At 45.7% G+C, this 16740-nt stretch overlaps 1 protein-coding gene across 1 annotated transcript in view; it reads left to right on the forward strand.

Annotated features, from left to right (window-relative positions):
- The window catches only part of LOC137432429 (neuromedin-K receptor-like), a 191419-nt gene extending 183751 nt beyond the window's left edge, over positions 1 to 7668 (forward strand). Inside the window, exon 5 of the mRNA XM_068124364.2 lies at positions 7358 to 7668. Coding sequence (XP_067980465.1) covers positions 7358 to 7619 — 262 coding nt within the window. The 3' untranslated portion in view covers positions 7620 to 7668. The remainder of the gene's footprint in view (positions 1 to 7357) is intronic.
- Positions 7669 to 16740: the final 9072 nt, after the last annotated feature.

Below are 16740 nucleotides of genomic sequence, written 5' to 3' on the forward strand. Positions count from 1 at the left end.
AGAAATGAGAGAGAGAGAAATATGAGAGAGAGAGAGAGAATTGAATTTGCAACACCATTTATTTCACAAAAAAATACACCAGGTCAAGTTCCATTTTTACAGGAGAGAAAAATAAAAATAAAAACAACAGTTCTTAATGTTAAAAAAAAAAAAGTACAAATCCGATTCATTTACAACACATAATGCTTCATTATTACACCATTTGCACTCAATGAGTTTGACATTTTCATTCGGAGAGAGAGAGAGAGAGAGAGAGAGAGAGAGAGAGAGAGAGAGAGAGAGAGAGAGAATGAGAATGGATACCATTTATTTCCACAAAAATGCACTAGGATGTCAACCTATACCGCGAGGGTATTTACAAGCAGGGGCAGAGAAAAAAAAGGTACAACACCACCAAAGCATCACACTCTTGATGCAATTCTTAAAACATCATGACGAGTTTCGAGTCCTGAACCACACACAAGGCCTCGTGAGTGCACCATTTCCATTCAAAAAATTCAATATTCCCGTTACTCATATGGTGATCAAATTCCAGCCTTAATCTTGCTGACACCAGCCCTTTAAATATTGGAATGACGTCATCACCATAACATTTATCAATTTTAATTTTCCTTGACTTATAAATTGCATATTTTGCAATGGCAATCAGGAAATTCATCAAGGCACCAGCATTTTTACAAGAGGAGGTAAAGGGTACACCAAAAATAAACATATGCAAGGTAAAAGTGAAGGATAATTTATAAGAAAGGTGTGCAATCACAGAAAGTAGAGGTGCTAACCTCCTGCACTGGACATATGCATGAAAAAGGTCCTCCTCCTGTTCGCAGAAGGGACAATTTACAGGCACCGAGGCATTAAGATGGTGGATAAAAGTGTTTGAGGGGAGAGCCCAATGTGTTAGCCTCCATTGGATATCTGCTAAGAACCCATAGATGGGTGGAACAAACATATTATGCCACAGTGGAGTAGAGGGAAACCCCGGCCCTAACCGTTCTGACCACAAGGCCACACGCATCGCTCCAGACAGGGATGAGACTTCTTTCCCCTTCACGAGTTTAAGGACACCAGCCTTAGTTACTAAGTGAAAGGGGGAGGGAAACCCATCATCATTGGACTGGACAGAGGGCAGCACCTTGATTTCGGGGAAAGATAGTCGAAGATCTTCGACAATTCCGGCACCTTCCCAGCCAATGTTTAGCTGCCTGAATTTTTTTACGACTACCTGTTTGATTTGTTGAACAACTCGAACAGATGCTACACAAACACCTGTCGCCACCACCCCAGCAGACCTCCACTTGGTTCCAGATGCATCCCTTAGATCACTCACTTTGCTTACGCCTCCTTTAATGAATTTTTGAATTAAAGCATGGCTACGAGGAATACATGGGAAAAAGCTGTTATAGAACAGAGGCTCTTGGAGGAAATTACGACAATTATATGCCTCAAGACAACGTTTAACCTCAAGGCCTTTCCATGCATCCAGCAAACTCCGATAAAAAGCGGGAAGTGAAGCACTGCTGACACAATCAAGGTCCACCAAGAGAAGGTGCCGATCATAGTTCATTCCACCAGCCTGTTGTAATAGAAAATGTGCAAATGGGCGCCAGGGCAGCTCCTCCGCATACAGTAGTCTCTGCACAGACTGCAGGCGAAAAGCCATAAGCCGCCCAGAGACGTCAATGACTCCTTGGCCCCCCCTCCTTCCGAGGGTGGTACAGTATACTGGGCCGCAGCCAGTGGTAGCCGCTCCAAAAAAAGTCTATCAACTTCCTCTGGATGGCAGGGATCAGCTCCTTGGGTGGCTGCAGGGTAATGACTTTATGCCACAATCTCGCTGCAATCAGGTTATTGATAACAAGAGCGCGGCCTCTGTATGAAAGAGACCGCAGTAGTCCTTTCCATGATTTTAAACGATATGTGATTTGTTCCACACCTCCTTCCCAATTCCTCATTTCCATTTCATGGTTTCCAAGATAAACTCCAAGATATTTGACCCCGTCTGTTTTCCATACCAGATTTTGTGGGAGTGATGGTGGTGATATGACTGAGGGGTTACCTGAACTACACCACAAGGCTACACTTTTACTCCAGTTTACTTCACCAGAAGAGGCTGCAGAGAAGTCTTTTAAGCACTGCTGTACTGCAGCTACACTGCCCGGGCCTTTAAGTAAAACACAAACATCATCAGCATAAGCTGTTACGACAAATTTTAACCCCTCTACCCCCATATCCTGAGGCAATCGTTTCCTGAAGGATGCCAAAAGTGGTTCAAGGGCAATTGTGTACAACAGTCCCGAGAGAGGACAGCCTTGGCGGATACCCCGTCGAAAGGAAAAGGGGGAGCATAAGTTATTATTTACTTTCAACATACAGAAAGTGTTTGTATATAACAGTTTAACATATGCTGTGAAGGTTTCACCAAAGCCCATCCCCTTAAGAACCGAAAACAAGTATGCATGATCAACACGATCAAAAGCCTTTGTTTGATCCAGAAACAATAATCCAAAACTGGCAGGCACATACTTTTTACAGGAAATAATATCTCTTACCAGAAACAGGTTATCATGCATGGACCGTCCAGGAACACAGTAGGTTTGATCCGGCTGTATGACAGAGCTGATCACCTCTTTCAGCCGATTCGCTAGTACTTTAGACAAGATTTTGTAGTCAGTACACAGTAAGGAAACAGGTCGCCAGTTCTCAATGAGTTGAATGTTCCCAGGCTTCGGCAAAAGGCATACGACCGCCCTTCTACAGGACAGAGGAAGTTCTCCAGCACGAAGGCTTTCGTCAAGGACTTCAAGCAGATCCGGTCCCACAAGATTCCAAAATGTCTTATAAAACTCTCCAGGCAGCCCGTCAATCCCCGAGGCTTTACCATCTTTCAAGCCTCGCATGGCTGCTTCAAGTTCATCAGGTGAAATTGACGATTCCAGTGTGTGCTGCTTGTCCTCCTCGACTTCTGGGAGCCCAGCAATCAGCTCCTGTATCGCCTCACTGTTGATACTCTGGGCAGAATACAGGTCAGAGTAAAATGCTTTCAAGGCCGCTTTAATCTCCGGTTGGGAGGTAACCGTTGACCCATTAGCAGTACAGAGCTTATGAATTTGCTGCGAGTTTTTCACCGAATTCTCCAAGCTAAAGAAGTCCTTATTTGGCATATCCAAAGTCAAGTAACTCATCCTCATACGCACCAATGTACCCATTGCCCGCTGCCTCACCATTTCGGTCAGTAATGACCTTTTTGTCCATAGCAACTGATCATATCCAAAATCTTTCCCAGCCCCATTACGATTCTGTTCCAATTCTGCAATTTCGGCCTTTAATGAGTCAATTGAGAGACTTTGCATTTTAGTAGTAAACAGACTATACTGTTGACAAAACGTTTTAACTTGACACTTTGCAAGGTCCCACCATATGCGAAGGTTGGCATGCTCAAGCTTAGATGACCGGATTTTCCCCCACACGGTTCGGAAGGCATCTTTAAATTTCTTATCACTTAACAACCGAGTATTGAGTGACCAGTATGCGCTACCTCCTGATGTCAGGGGTAATTTAAAGGACATTGCCACTAAATTATGATCTGAAAACCCTGTTGGGAGTATTTGGGTAGTGGACACCACATTCAGCATTGGCTTATTGATATAGATCCTGTCCAGCCTTGCCCTTGATATGACGCCATCATGACATCTGCACCATGTGTAGGCCCGTGAAGTTGGATGCTGCAACCTCCACACATCCTCAAAACAATAGTTCTTGATGAGGCTCGCTAACACCTTTGCAGAAGCGCCGTGGGGTTCATGTCCACTCCTGTCAACTGAAGGATCAATTGTACAGTTAAAGTCCCCTGCGATACAGGTGAGAGCAGCTGGATCCAGTCCCTCTACAAAGTCCCGCAGTGTGGAAAAGAATGTTCTTCTTTCTATAGGTTCACTTGGTGCATACACATTTACTATAATAAGCTTTTGTGTATTGCAGTAGAACTCCACCGCTATCAAATGTGCCTTATAGACCTCCCTATAAATAACACTCTGAGTGGGAAGCCTGGGACTTAAGGCGATGGCAACACCAGCCTTGGGTGTGGAAACCCCACTCAGCCACCATTGCCCTTTAAAAAGTTTACACCATTCAGCTGCCAAATTGTTTGTGGCATGGGTCTCTTGCAATAGAATGACATCTGCTTTTACCCTCTCCATTGCCTGGATTGCTTGAATTTTCCGTAAGGGGGCACATCCCCCATTGATGTTCAGGGAGGCAATATGTATTTCTCGCGTTGTCATTCTAAGGTGGTAGCTCACCGTCTGCCTGCAATTCTTTGTTCGCCTTTGTTACTGCTTTGCGAAGACGTTGAAATTGAGGCTCTGAGAGCATGGGGTCATTTTTCTGTAAAAGAGGTTTCGAAACCTTAATGAAAGCTTGAACATCAGGGAAGTGATCTCTAATTACAACGTGACGTTGTCTAAACGTTACGTTTAAGAAATCAATGACTTTCCCTTTTGTCACCTCTGCTTGCCTCACCTGCTCCTTCTGAGACTCACTCAGGGCAGCAAGACTGCATCCTTCCTCATCAGCCTCGACCCCACTCTCACCCAGTGGTGTGTCAGGTACTGGCACCTCATCTGTGTCATTGTCACCATGGTATTTTTGTTGCGTCTGCATGGCACCAACTACCCCATCGTTGTTGTCTGCCACCGACTTATCGATCTCTTTCTCATCATCTTCCGTTGAGATGGGGGTCCTTGACTGCTCGTCGCATGGTGCAGGGTGTCCACCATCACACACGGTGACACACTCGGTAATGCTTCGATTCTCTTCATCCTGTGAAATGGGCAGATTCGCATCTCTACCTATTGCATTACCATTTTGCTCATGGTCATCAGGTTGGTCTGTATTACCATCTTCCTGCACGAGAACCATTTTGTTTCCTTTTCCTCCATTCTCATCGCTCGCAAGAGAGCGTTTCAAGTTTCTCCTCGACTCGGTCTCCATCAGCTTCACCTCCTCGAAGTCCCTTTGTTCTTGAGGTTGCAGCCTCTCCTCCACATATGGTTGCTCCACTACCGTATGGGCTTCTCCACCAGCACCACTGTCACCCGCACCCTCGTATTCCGGTGTTGACCTTTTTTCGACACCTGGCTCATCTACAGGGTCGTTCAAGTCATTTACAGGTGGGGGGGTGGGGGGAGGGGCTGCCCCAGCTGCTGTGGCATAACTCTTCCTCACATCAGGACAATACTGCCGAGTGTGTCCGTATGCCCCACATGTATAGCAAATCAAGGTCTCAGTAGCTGCAAAGATCCGGTAATCATGATCTCCTATTTTAAAATTTATAGATATGTTCAGCTGTTTTGCCTCATCCTTTAGTACGACGAAACAAAAACGTCTAAACGACTCGACATGCTTCAGCCTTCCGTTCCTGGTTCGCAGGGGGACCGTGATAATTCGTGAGACGACAGTCCCATGCTCCCCTAATTTTCGTAGGATTTCTTCATTCCTCAGAAAGGGCGGAACGTTACTTAAAATAACTTTAACCGCCGGCGTGTCCATGGACGATACCGGAACAAATTGGTCGTTCCCCAACGTTAACCCGTTTTGCACCACGATGTCTGCAAGGCTAACTTGTGACACGAAAACCACCACTTTGTGGTTCATTCGAGACGCAGCACGAATGTTATTTACCCCGATCAAATCCCCGATTGCAAGTAGAACATCGTCCATTTGCACGTCTTCCGGCGGAACAAGGCACAGCCCGTGCTTACGCGATAACACCTCATCACTAACACGATCAGCAGTCCTTTGACTATTCCTATTAGCCATTTATCGGCAATAAACTAAACAAACTAAACAGTAACAATGCAATAAACTAACCAAACAAATCAAAATTAGTTAAATAAGTAAATAAATAAATAAATAATCGGCACGATATAACCAACCCACGTTATAAATTAATACAGGTGGCTAACCGTTACCGTGCTGTCTCTCTCTCCCTCTCTCGTCTCAAGAGCAGAAGGGAAACACGGAGAAAACTTCACAAACTCGTACAAGGACACAAATGGAGTGAAAGGAGGATAGGAAAGACCACCAACACAGCACCGTACTCACAGCTCAACACCCACAGCCGCCATGATTACCACACCCACGCACGACTCACAACCATCCAGAGGGGGCGTGCGAGAGAGAGAGAGAGAGAGAGAGAGAGAAATGAGAGAGAGAGAGAAATGAGAGAGAGAGGAATGAGAGAGAGAGAAATGAGAGAGAGAGAGAAATGAGAGAGAGAGAGAGAGAAATGAGAGTGAGAGAAATGAGAGTGAGAGAAATGAGAGAGAGAGAAATGAGAGAGAGAGAGAAATGAGAGAGAGAGAGAAATGAGAGCGTGAGAGAGAGAGAGAAATGAGAGAGAGAGAAATGAGAGAGAGAGAAATGAGAGAGAGAGAAATGAGAGAGAGAGAAATGAGAGAGAGAGAGAGAGAGAGAGATAAATGAGAGAGTGAGAGGTGAGAGAGTGAAAAATGAGAGAGAGAAATGAGAGAGAGATAAATGAGAGAGTGAGAGGTGAGAGAGTGAAAAATGAGAGAGAAATGAGAGAGAGAAATGAGAGAGAGAGAAATGAGAGTGAGAGAAATGAGAGAGAGATAAATGAGAGAGTGAGAGGTGAGAGAGTGAAAAATGAGAGAGAGAGAGAAATGAGAGCGAGAGAAATGAGAGAGCGAGAGAAATGATAGAGAGAGAGAAATGAGAGAGAGAGAGAAATGAGAGAGAGAAATGAAAGAGAGAGAAATGAGAGAGAGAGAAATGAGAGCGAGAGAAATGAGAGAGAGAGAAATGAGAGAGAGAGAAATGAGAGAGAGAGAAATGAGAGAGAGAGAAATGAGAGCGAGAGAAATGAGAGAGAGAGAAATGAGAGAGAGAGAAATGAGAGAGAGAGAAATGAGAGAGAGAGAAATGAGAGAGAGAGAGAGAGAGAGAGAAATGAGGGAGAGAGAGAAATGAGAGAGAGAGAAATGAGAGAGAGAGTGAAATGAGAGAGAGAGAAATGAGAGAGAGAGAAATGAGAGAGAGAGAGAGAGAGAAATGAGAGAGAGAGAGAAATGAGAGAGAGAGAAATGAGAGAGAGAGAAATGAGAGAGAGAGAGAGAGAGAGAGAGAGAGAGAGAGAGAAATGAGAGAGAGAGAGAAATGAGAGAGAGAGAAATGAGAGAGAGAGAAATGAGAGAGAGAGAAATGAGAGAGAGAGAAATGAGAGAGAGAGAAATGAGCATGATTACCAACTCCTTATAGTGCTAAAAAATGTTTTTAAACCACTGTGTAGTCTGTTTTTATTTTTATTTGTGTCATTTTGATCTCTTCTTGTATGTAGGTTCCGAACTGGTTTTAAACGTGCTTTCCGCTGGTGCCCCCTTGTACGAATTTCTGCGGAAGAAGCAATGGAGCTGCACTCAGTGCCTCGGCAGACGCGGCACAGTGTGGCACGCTATTCAGTCTCGCGTGCTGACACAAGCCTCATCACCACTCTGGAGCACAACAGCTCCGAGGAGAAGGATGCGCCACCAAAGGGCAGTGTGATCCTTCCTATATTACCCGGAAGCTCAGCCAATGGCGATGCCAGCGAGTTTGCCTAGAGAAGGGCGAAGCCCACTTGTACATCTCGGTGTCATCACAGCAGTGGAAATTCTATATTACCTTCTTGATGTCTTTCTCATCCAATTGAAATATTTCAGGAATAAAGTTGAGGTGATTTAGGACGCCTTTGATGTAAAAAATTAATAACCTTTATCCAAATGAAAATGTGCACATTGTGATGATTGAAGCAAATTGTAGCAGTGAATAAGAAATGAAAGAAAACTACAACGGGCATATTGGTGTGAGAATCACAATCATGCACTCAGTTAGGGCGACACCTTATTCAGCAGAGCGATTGGTCAGAGTTCAGATAGTGTCCAGGTGGCAGGATAGCAATTGATATACAGCATTTGTATATACATATACCAGCTGAAGTACCTGGCATGCCCAGAAGAGGGGGGAGGAGAGGGGATGGTAGGGAGAGGAGAGTGGAATAAGCGGATGTGGAAGGGTGGGGATTTAAGGGGAGGAAGGGGGACAAATTCACCCATGTGAAGAGTGCTTTAACCTCAGCGTTGCCCAGGTGAAACAGGAAATTGTAATACCCTCTGCCACTACCATCAGGTGGTGCTACACTACACATTTACAGAGATAATTTATTCCTTGCCGCCCGCCCCTCCCCCATGCCCTGGCTCCCCACACCCCCACGTGAAGCCGCAGTCATAGCCTAAGTTACCCCCACACAAAGTTGTATTTGTATCCCGAGCTTGGAGTTTTTAACTTAAAAGATGTGGCCGTGCATATAACATATATAAACAGAGATTTTTGCCTTTTAGACTGTAGGTATAGATATATATAGTACCCCGCTTTAGAATAGGTACACCGTATCCCTGCGTGTCGTAAGAAGCGACGAAATGGGTTGGCATCAGGAAGGGCATCTGGCCATAAAATCATTGCCTCAAAAGGAGAACCATGACAATTACAACTACCTATGGGCAGGGTACAGCCCGAAGTACCCCGTGGGGTACCCCAATCCCTCTCGCCAAAACTCAAGGTGTGGAACCCGATCGAAGCAAGGGTGGAAATCACTCCATTTATGACGACGAAACGTCTGATGCTCGACGTGGAGATCGGTTTCTGAGGTTTGGGACATGGAATGTAGGGACAATGACAGGGAGATCAGGAGAAGTGGTGGAAGTATTGGTCAGAAGAAGAGTGGACATACGGTGTGTGCAGGAGACGAGATGGAAGGGAAGTGGTGTGAGAATGGTGAAGGGTAGGCAGGGACAGAAATACAAGTTTGTGTGGCAAGGGTGCCCAGAAGGCGTGAATTGTGTTGGTGTCCTGTTTTCTGAGGAGTTTGTAGACAGTGTGGTGAGTGTGACTAGAGTGAGTGAAAGGTTGTTGATGGTGAAAATGATGATTGGAAAGCTCTTGGTGAACGTCATCTCGGGATATGCTCCGCAGGTTGGTCGGAGCGATGAAGAGAAGGACAAGTTCTGGTGTGCAATAGAGAAGCTGATGGAAAACGTGAAAGATAAGGAAGTTGTTGTGGTAGGAGGAGACCTAAATGGACATGTGGGAAGGAGTATGGACGGTTTTGAGGGAGATCATGGGCATTACGGATATGGTGTGAGAAATGGAGAAGCGAAAAGGATTTTGGAGTTTGCTGATGGAGCTGATTTGTTGATTTGTAATACTCAGTTCCAGAAAGAGGATAATAAGCTTGTTACATACACATCAGGTGGGTCGACGACAACCGTTGAATACCTGCTGGTGTGTAGGCGAGATAGAGGGCACTCCCGGGACGCAAAGGTGATCCCGGGGAGGAGGCTGTTTCACAGCACCACTTGGTTGTCTGCGACATAAGGGTGAAAGGTGCGAGGAGAGCTCGGCGGGTGAAGTACCAACCAAGAATGAAGGTGTGGAGGTTGAAAGAGGTGACAGTGAGGGAGACATTAAAAGAGAGGCTGAGTATGGTCGAGGATGATGTGGTTGAGCTTGAAAGTGGTTGGATGTCAATGAAAGATAGTCTGTTGGGAGCCGTTGGTGAGGTATGTGGATGGACAAAAGGACCACCGAGGTACTCGGAAACATGGTGGTGGGATGATGAAGTTGGAAAGAAGATTGACGAGAAGCGGCAGAAGTTCAAGGAGTGGCAGAAGGCGAAGGGTATGGGGGCAGAAAAGGCAGAGCATGAAAGTTATAAGGCAGCCAAGTAGGCTGCAAAGAAAGAGGTAGCAAAGGTGCAGGAGGCATGCAGTAAAATGTTCGGAGAACGCTTGGATTTGGAAGAGGGTCTGAGAGCGGTATTCAGGATTGTAAAGCAGATAGCAAAAGAGAGGTGTGATGTGATGGGGGTGAGTTGCTTGAAGGATGAAGTGGGACAAATCTTTGTGGACCCAGATGGAATTAAAGGAAGATGGAAGAGATATATGGAAATACTGTTGAATGCAGAGAATGAATGGGATGGCAACATAGAGAGTAACCCAGTTTTATGACCGGCAGAGAAGATAACCGAGAAGGAAGTTGCGGAAGCGATAAAAGCAATGAAGAGTAGAAAAGCGGGAGGGCCGACGGGAGTTGTGGGAGATATGTTGGAGGCAGCGGGAAATTGGGGTGTGAAGAGAATGACAGAGATCTGCAATCTGGTGGTTAAACAAGGCCACATTACAGTGGATTGGGAACTGAGTACCCTCATCCCTCTATACAACGGGAAAGGTGACCCTCTGGACTGTGGCTCGTATCGAGCGATAAAGTTATTGGAGCATGGAATGAAGGTATTGGAAAGGGTCTTGAAGAGGAGGATTAGGTAGAAAGTTGAAGATTGAGGAAATGCAGTTTGGATTTATGCCAGGAAGAGGAAACACAGACGTTCTTTTTATTGTGAGGCAGTTGCAGGAGAAGTACATGGAGAGGCGGAAGAAGATGTTTCTTGGGTTTGTTGATCTGGAGAAAGCATTCGATCGGGTTCCATGTGAAGTAGTGACATGGGCATTGAGGAAGTTAGGAGTGGAGGAATGGTTGATCAGAGTAGTGATGGCAATGTACAAAAGAGCGCGCACAGCGGTAAGGACGAAGGACGGGAACAGTGGTGAGTTTGAGGTGAAGGTCGGAGTGCATCAGGGGTCGGTACTAAGTCCACTACTATTTGTAGCTGTGATGGGGGTGTTGGCTTGGAACGTAAAGGAGGGTTTACCGTGGGAGTTGTTGTATGCATATGATCTGGTGTTGATTGCAGAAAATATGGATGGACTGAAGGAGAAGATGAACAAGTGGAAGGAATGTATGGAGACAAAAGGTCTGAAGGTGAATATCGGAAAACGAAGGTGATGGCAAGTGGTAAAGCATGTGGTGAGGTGGAAAGAACTGGGAAGTGACAGTGTGCTGTGTGCAGGAAGGGTGTCGGAGTGAATTCCAATCAATGTACAATGTGCGCTGAGTGGGTTCATCAAAAATGTAGTGGTTTGAGAGCATCATTAACCAGTGTGGCAGCTACATTCAAGTGTAAGGTGTGCACAGAGGGAGCTGCAGAAGGAGGAAATATTGAGTTGGATCTTGGAGACGGCGTGAAGCTGGAAGGTGTGAAAACATTTTGTTACCTAGGAGACATGCTGAATGGAGAAGGTGGATCAGACTCGGCAACGGTTGCTTGAGTGAGATGTGCATGGAAGAAGTTTCGGGAACTGAGTGGCGTGCTGACAAGGAGGGGAGTGTCGTTGAAGCTGAAGGGAAAGGTGTATGCTGCATGTGTGAGAAGTGTTATGATTTATGGGAGCGAGACATGGGTAATGAACGTAGAGCAGCAATGAAGGCTGGAAAGGGTGGAAATGCGAATGGTTCGGTGGATGTGTGGAGTATCGCTGAGAGAGAGGAAGACAAATGATGAATTGCGAAAGATGATGGAAATAGAGCCTGTGATGGATGGTGTGAAGAGAAACAGTTTGAGATGGAAATTCATACTTTCGGCTAGATTCATCAAATTTATCAATGACAGAAGTTACATGTTTTATTACAAATTAACATCGTTTATATTAGTGTGTGAAACAAAACTGCTTAAGCGAATAACAAGAACAGTGTACCAGTCAATACTTTGTGCCAGTCAATACTTTGTGTCTGCCCTTTGCCTTATTGAGTGCCATCACTCTTTTACCCATGCTTCCTGTATACGAATCAAGCACCCTTACAGGAATATTGTGCCAAATATTGTGTAGTACATTCCATAGTTCTGGAAGGTTAGTTGGGATCCTCTTGTTCTTCTCTATTTCCAGGTAATCCCATATGGCTTCGATGGGACTTATGTTCGGACTCTGGGGTGGCCATTCCAACATTTGGAGCGCACCAGCTGTAATATTGTTCTCCAAGTATTGTTTTACTATATTGGAAGTGTGTTTTGGATCATTATGTTGTAGGAAAATGAATCCTCTTCCGAATAAACAATTTTCATTGGGAACTGCATTGTGCTGCAGTATCTGCTTGTGCATCTCTTTTGTTAGTGTCCAAATTATTTTATCAAGTTTCCCTTCACCAAAAGCTGAGATACAACCTCAGTCACAGAGCCTCCCTTGTATTTAACATTAGGCGACAAACATTGCATGTCGTAACGTTCCCCAGGTCTTTGGCGTACCGTAAAATGGGTTGAATAGGGACAGCAAGGTGAATAGGGACACAAACTGAAAAAAGTTCGGAAACCTTTTTCGCTGAAAATTGATAACCATACTGATTTGTTGATATTTGGGTTGAAAGTGTTCTCTTGTTTTTTTAAAAAGCAACTTATAGTCCCTATTAACCCCATATATGGGTTAAATAGGAATAAATAGGATTTTTATAGCTGTTCCCATTCACCCCGTTTTACGGGTGAATAGGGACAGTCAACAACAACAACAACAGGCATTTTAAAAGCCATTTTCCCTGCAAGAGCGGGGGTTAGCCTTGCGGTCCCCATGACAATCTTCTCCATTTTGCCCTATTTTCTGCATCTCCCCTTGTTAACCCCCTTGCCCGCATTTCTTCTTCGACCATCTTTTACCAAGTCTTTCTCGGTCATTCCCCGTCTTCTACTTCCTTCCACATTCATTTCCATCACTCTTCTCAACCAGACACTTTCATCCTTCCTCAACACATGACCAAACCATCTCAAACTGTTTCTCTTCACAGCATCCATCACAGGCTCTATTCCCATCATCTTTCGCAATTCATCATTTGGCTTCCTCTCTCTCAACGATACTCCACACATCCACCGAACCATTGGCATTTCCACCCTTTCCAGCCTTCGTTGCTGCTCTACATTCATTACTAATGTCTTGCTCCCATAAATCATAACACTATTCACACATGCAGCATACACCTTTCCCTTCAGCTTCAACGACACTCCCCTCCTCGTCAGCATGCCACTCAGTTCCCGAAACTTCTTCCATGCACATCTCACTCTAGCAACCGTTGCCGAGTCTGATCCACCTTCTCCATTCAGCATGTCTCCTAGGTAACAAAATGTTTTCACACCTTCCAGCTTCACGCCGTCTCCAAGATCCAACTCAACATTTCCTCCATCTGCAGCTCCCTCTGTGCACACCTTACACTTGAATGTAGCTGCCACACTGGTTAATGACCCTCTCAAACCACTACATTTTTGATGAACCCACTCAGCGCACATTGTACATTGAATTGAGTTCACTCCGACACCCTTCCTGCACATAGCACATGGCCACTTCCCAGTTCTTTCCACCTCACCACATGCTTTACCACTTGCCATCACCTTCGTTTTTCCGATATTCACCTTCAGACCTTTTGTCTCCATACATTCCTTCCACATGTTCATCTTCTCCTTCAGTCCATCCATACTTTCTGCAATCAACACCAGATCATCTGCATACAACAACTCCCATGGTAAACCCTCCTTTACGTTCTGAGCCAGCACCTCCATCACAGCTACAAATAGTAGTGGACTTAGTACCGACCCCTGATGCACTCCGACCTTCACCTCAAACTCACCACTGTTCCCGTCCTTCGTCCTTACAGCTGTGCGCGCTCTTTTGTACATTGCCATCACTACTCTGATCAACCATTCCTCCACTCCTAACTTCCTCAATGCCCATGTCACCTCTTCACGTGGAACCCTATCGAATGCTTTCTCCAGATCAACAAACCCAAGAAACAACTTCTTCCTCTTCTGCATATACTTCTCCTGCAACTGCCTCACAATAAAAAGCACGTCTGTCGTTCCTCTTCCTGGCATAAATCCAAACTGCATTTCGTCAATCTTCCCTTTCTTCCTTATCCCCCTCTCCAACACCCTTTCCAATACCTTCATTCCATGCTCCAATGACGTTATTGCTCGATACGAGCCACAGTCCAGAGGGTCACCTTTCCCCTTGTATAGAGGGATGAGGGTACTCAGTTCCCAAACCACTGGAATGCGGCCTTCTTTCACCACCAGATTGCAGATCTCTGTCATTCTCTTCACACCCCAATTTCCCACTGCCTTCATCATATCTCCCACAACTCCCGTCGGCCCTCCCGCTTTTCTACTCTTCATTGCTTTTATCGCTTCCTCAACTTCCTTCTCGGGTATCTTCTCTGCCAGTCCTAAAACTGGGTTACTCTCTATATTGCCATCCCATTCATTCTCTGCATTCAACAGTATTTCCATATATCTCTTCCATCTTCCTTTAATTCCATCTGGGTCCACAAAGATTTGTCCCACTTCATCCTTCAAGCAACTCACCCCCATCACATCACACCTCTCTTTCACTATCTGCTTTGCAATCCTGAATACCGCTCTCTGACCCTCTTCCGACTCCAAGCATTCTCCGAACATTTTCCTACATGCCCCCTGTGCCTTTGATACCTCTTTCTTTGCAGCCTACTTGGCTGCCTTATAACTTTCATGCTCTGCCTTTTCTGCCCCCATACCCTTCGCCTTCTGCCACTCGTTGAACTTCTTCCTCTTCTCGTCAATCTTCTTTCCAACTTCATCATCCCACCACCATGTTTCCGAGTGCCTCGGTGGTCCTTTTGTCCATGCACATACCTCACCAACGGCTCCCAACAGACTATCTTTCATTGACATCCAACCACGTTCAAGCTCAACCACACCATCCTCTACCCTACTCAGCCTCTCTTTTAATGCCTCCCTCACTGTCACCTTTTTCAACCTCCACACCTTCATTCTCGGTTGGTACTTCACCCGCCGAGCTCTCCTCGCACCTTTCACCCTTATGTCGCAGACAACCAAGTGGTGCTGTGAAACAGCCTCCTCTCCCGGGATCACTTTTGTGTCCTGGAGGTGCCCCCTGTCTCGCCTACGCACCAGCAGGTCATCAACGGTTGTCGTCGACCCACCTGACGTGTATGTAACATGCTTATTATCCTCTTTCTGGAACTGAGTATTACAAATCAACAAATAAGCTCCATCAGCAAACTCCAAAATCCTTTCACCTTCTCCATTTCTCACACCATATCCGTAACCCCCATGAACTCCCTCAAAACCGTCCATACTCCTTCCCACATGTCCATTTAGGTCTCCTACCACAACAACTTCTCACGTTTTCCATCAGCTTCTCTAGAGCACACCAGAACTTGTCCTTCTCTTCATCGCTCCGACCGACCTGCGGAGCATATCCCTAGATGACGTTCACCAAGATCTTTCCAATCATCATTTTCACCATCATCAACCTTTCACTCACTCTAGTCACACTCACCACACTGTCTACAAACTCCTCAGAAAACAGGACACCAACACCATTCACGCCCTCCGGGCACCCTTGCCACACAAACCTGTATTTCTGTCCCTGCCTACTCTTCACCATTCTCACACCACTTCCCTTCCATCTCGTCTCCTGCACACAACATATGTCCACTCTTCTTCTGACCAATACTTCCACCACTTCTCCTGATCTCCCTGTCATTGTCCCAAACCTCAGAAACCGATCTCCACGTCGGGCATCAGACGTTTCGTCGTCGTAAATGGAATGATTTCCACCCTTGCTTCGATCGGGTTCCCCACCTTGAGTTTTGACGAGAGGGAGTGGGGTCCCCCACGGGGTACTTCAGGTTGTACCCTGCCTATATGTAGTCGTAATTGTCATGGTTCTCTTTTTGAGGCAATGTTTTTATGGCCGGATGCCCTTCCTGACGCCATCCCTTTTAGTCGCGTCTTACAGGGATACGGTGTACTTATTCTAAACCGGGGTACACACCAGTAACACACACTATAGGTACACACACCATAAAATAAATACAGTTTTGACGAAAATACAAATGGGAACAATTACTTATCTTCGATAGCGTGGACAGCTTCGAAAAAACGTTTCGTCCAATTCTACACCTGATTCTACCTGCGGTTGTTTCAGAGTTTCAGGCGATACTTCCTTTCAACATCGATGGGAAAACTTACATGGGGTAATATGCCGATACAGAAATCCTTGTGTGTTTTGATTGTGGTGAATTCGGCCATGTAAAAGGTCATGCCCCAGAGACATGCCGAATCAAAGTGTTAACGAAGGTTCCTCAACCCAAAAAACTCCCTGCCTCAGGTAACGGACTTTCGGCATTAACGGACACCACCCATAACCCCCTTTGGGGGGAGGGGGGAGGAGGGTGACAGAATGTGAGGTAACTAATCACACCCCCCAACCTGAGGCTGGAATGAAAGTGGTTGAATCCTCACTCATTCCTTCCACTGTACAAGACAGTGCAGACGATAACATGGAAGTCGTCTCAGTGGATACCAGGAAAAAAAGGCCACGTTCAAGTGATGGTTCCTTTGATTCCGAAGAGAATCAAAACAACATTCAGATCGTACCGGGCTCGCAGGTCCTCCAAGGTGAGTCCTACAACGGGGACCCCTTGGTGGTACCGGGAACTGTACCAGAAGTATGTGTCGGTGAGGAAGATTTGCTTACGCCACTTGCCGAGTTTGAGTGTGACGCTGAAAACAGTCGAGCACCTCAGGATGTTGTACGTGTTTGACCTGATAGTCAAACTTTCTCTGAGAGTTTAGCAGCTGTGTCTGTTAATGACGGGGAAATAGATAAAGGGGAGAATCCCCTTGTGGAAAATGTTAATCCATCCCTGAAAGATGCAAATGAAGGGGATATTGAGGTGAAGGATATAAGTGATTTGGTAAATTGGGAAGGGGCTGCAAACAGTGTGGAATTCCTTGTTCCAAAAGTATGTTTT

The sequence above is a fragment of the Myxine glutinosa genome, chromosome 8 (genome assembly GCF_964187855.1).
Source record: "Myxine glutinosa chromosome 8, kmMyxGlut1.1, whole genome shotgun sequence".
NCBI classification, from domain to species: domain Eukaryota; kingdom Metazoa; phylum Chordata; class Myxini; order Myxiniformes; family Myxinidae; genus Myxine; species Myxine glutinosa.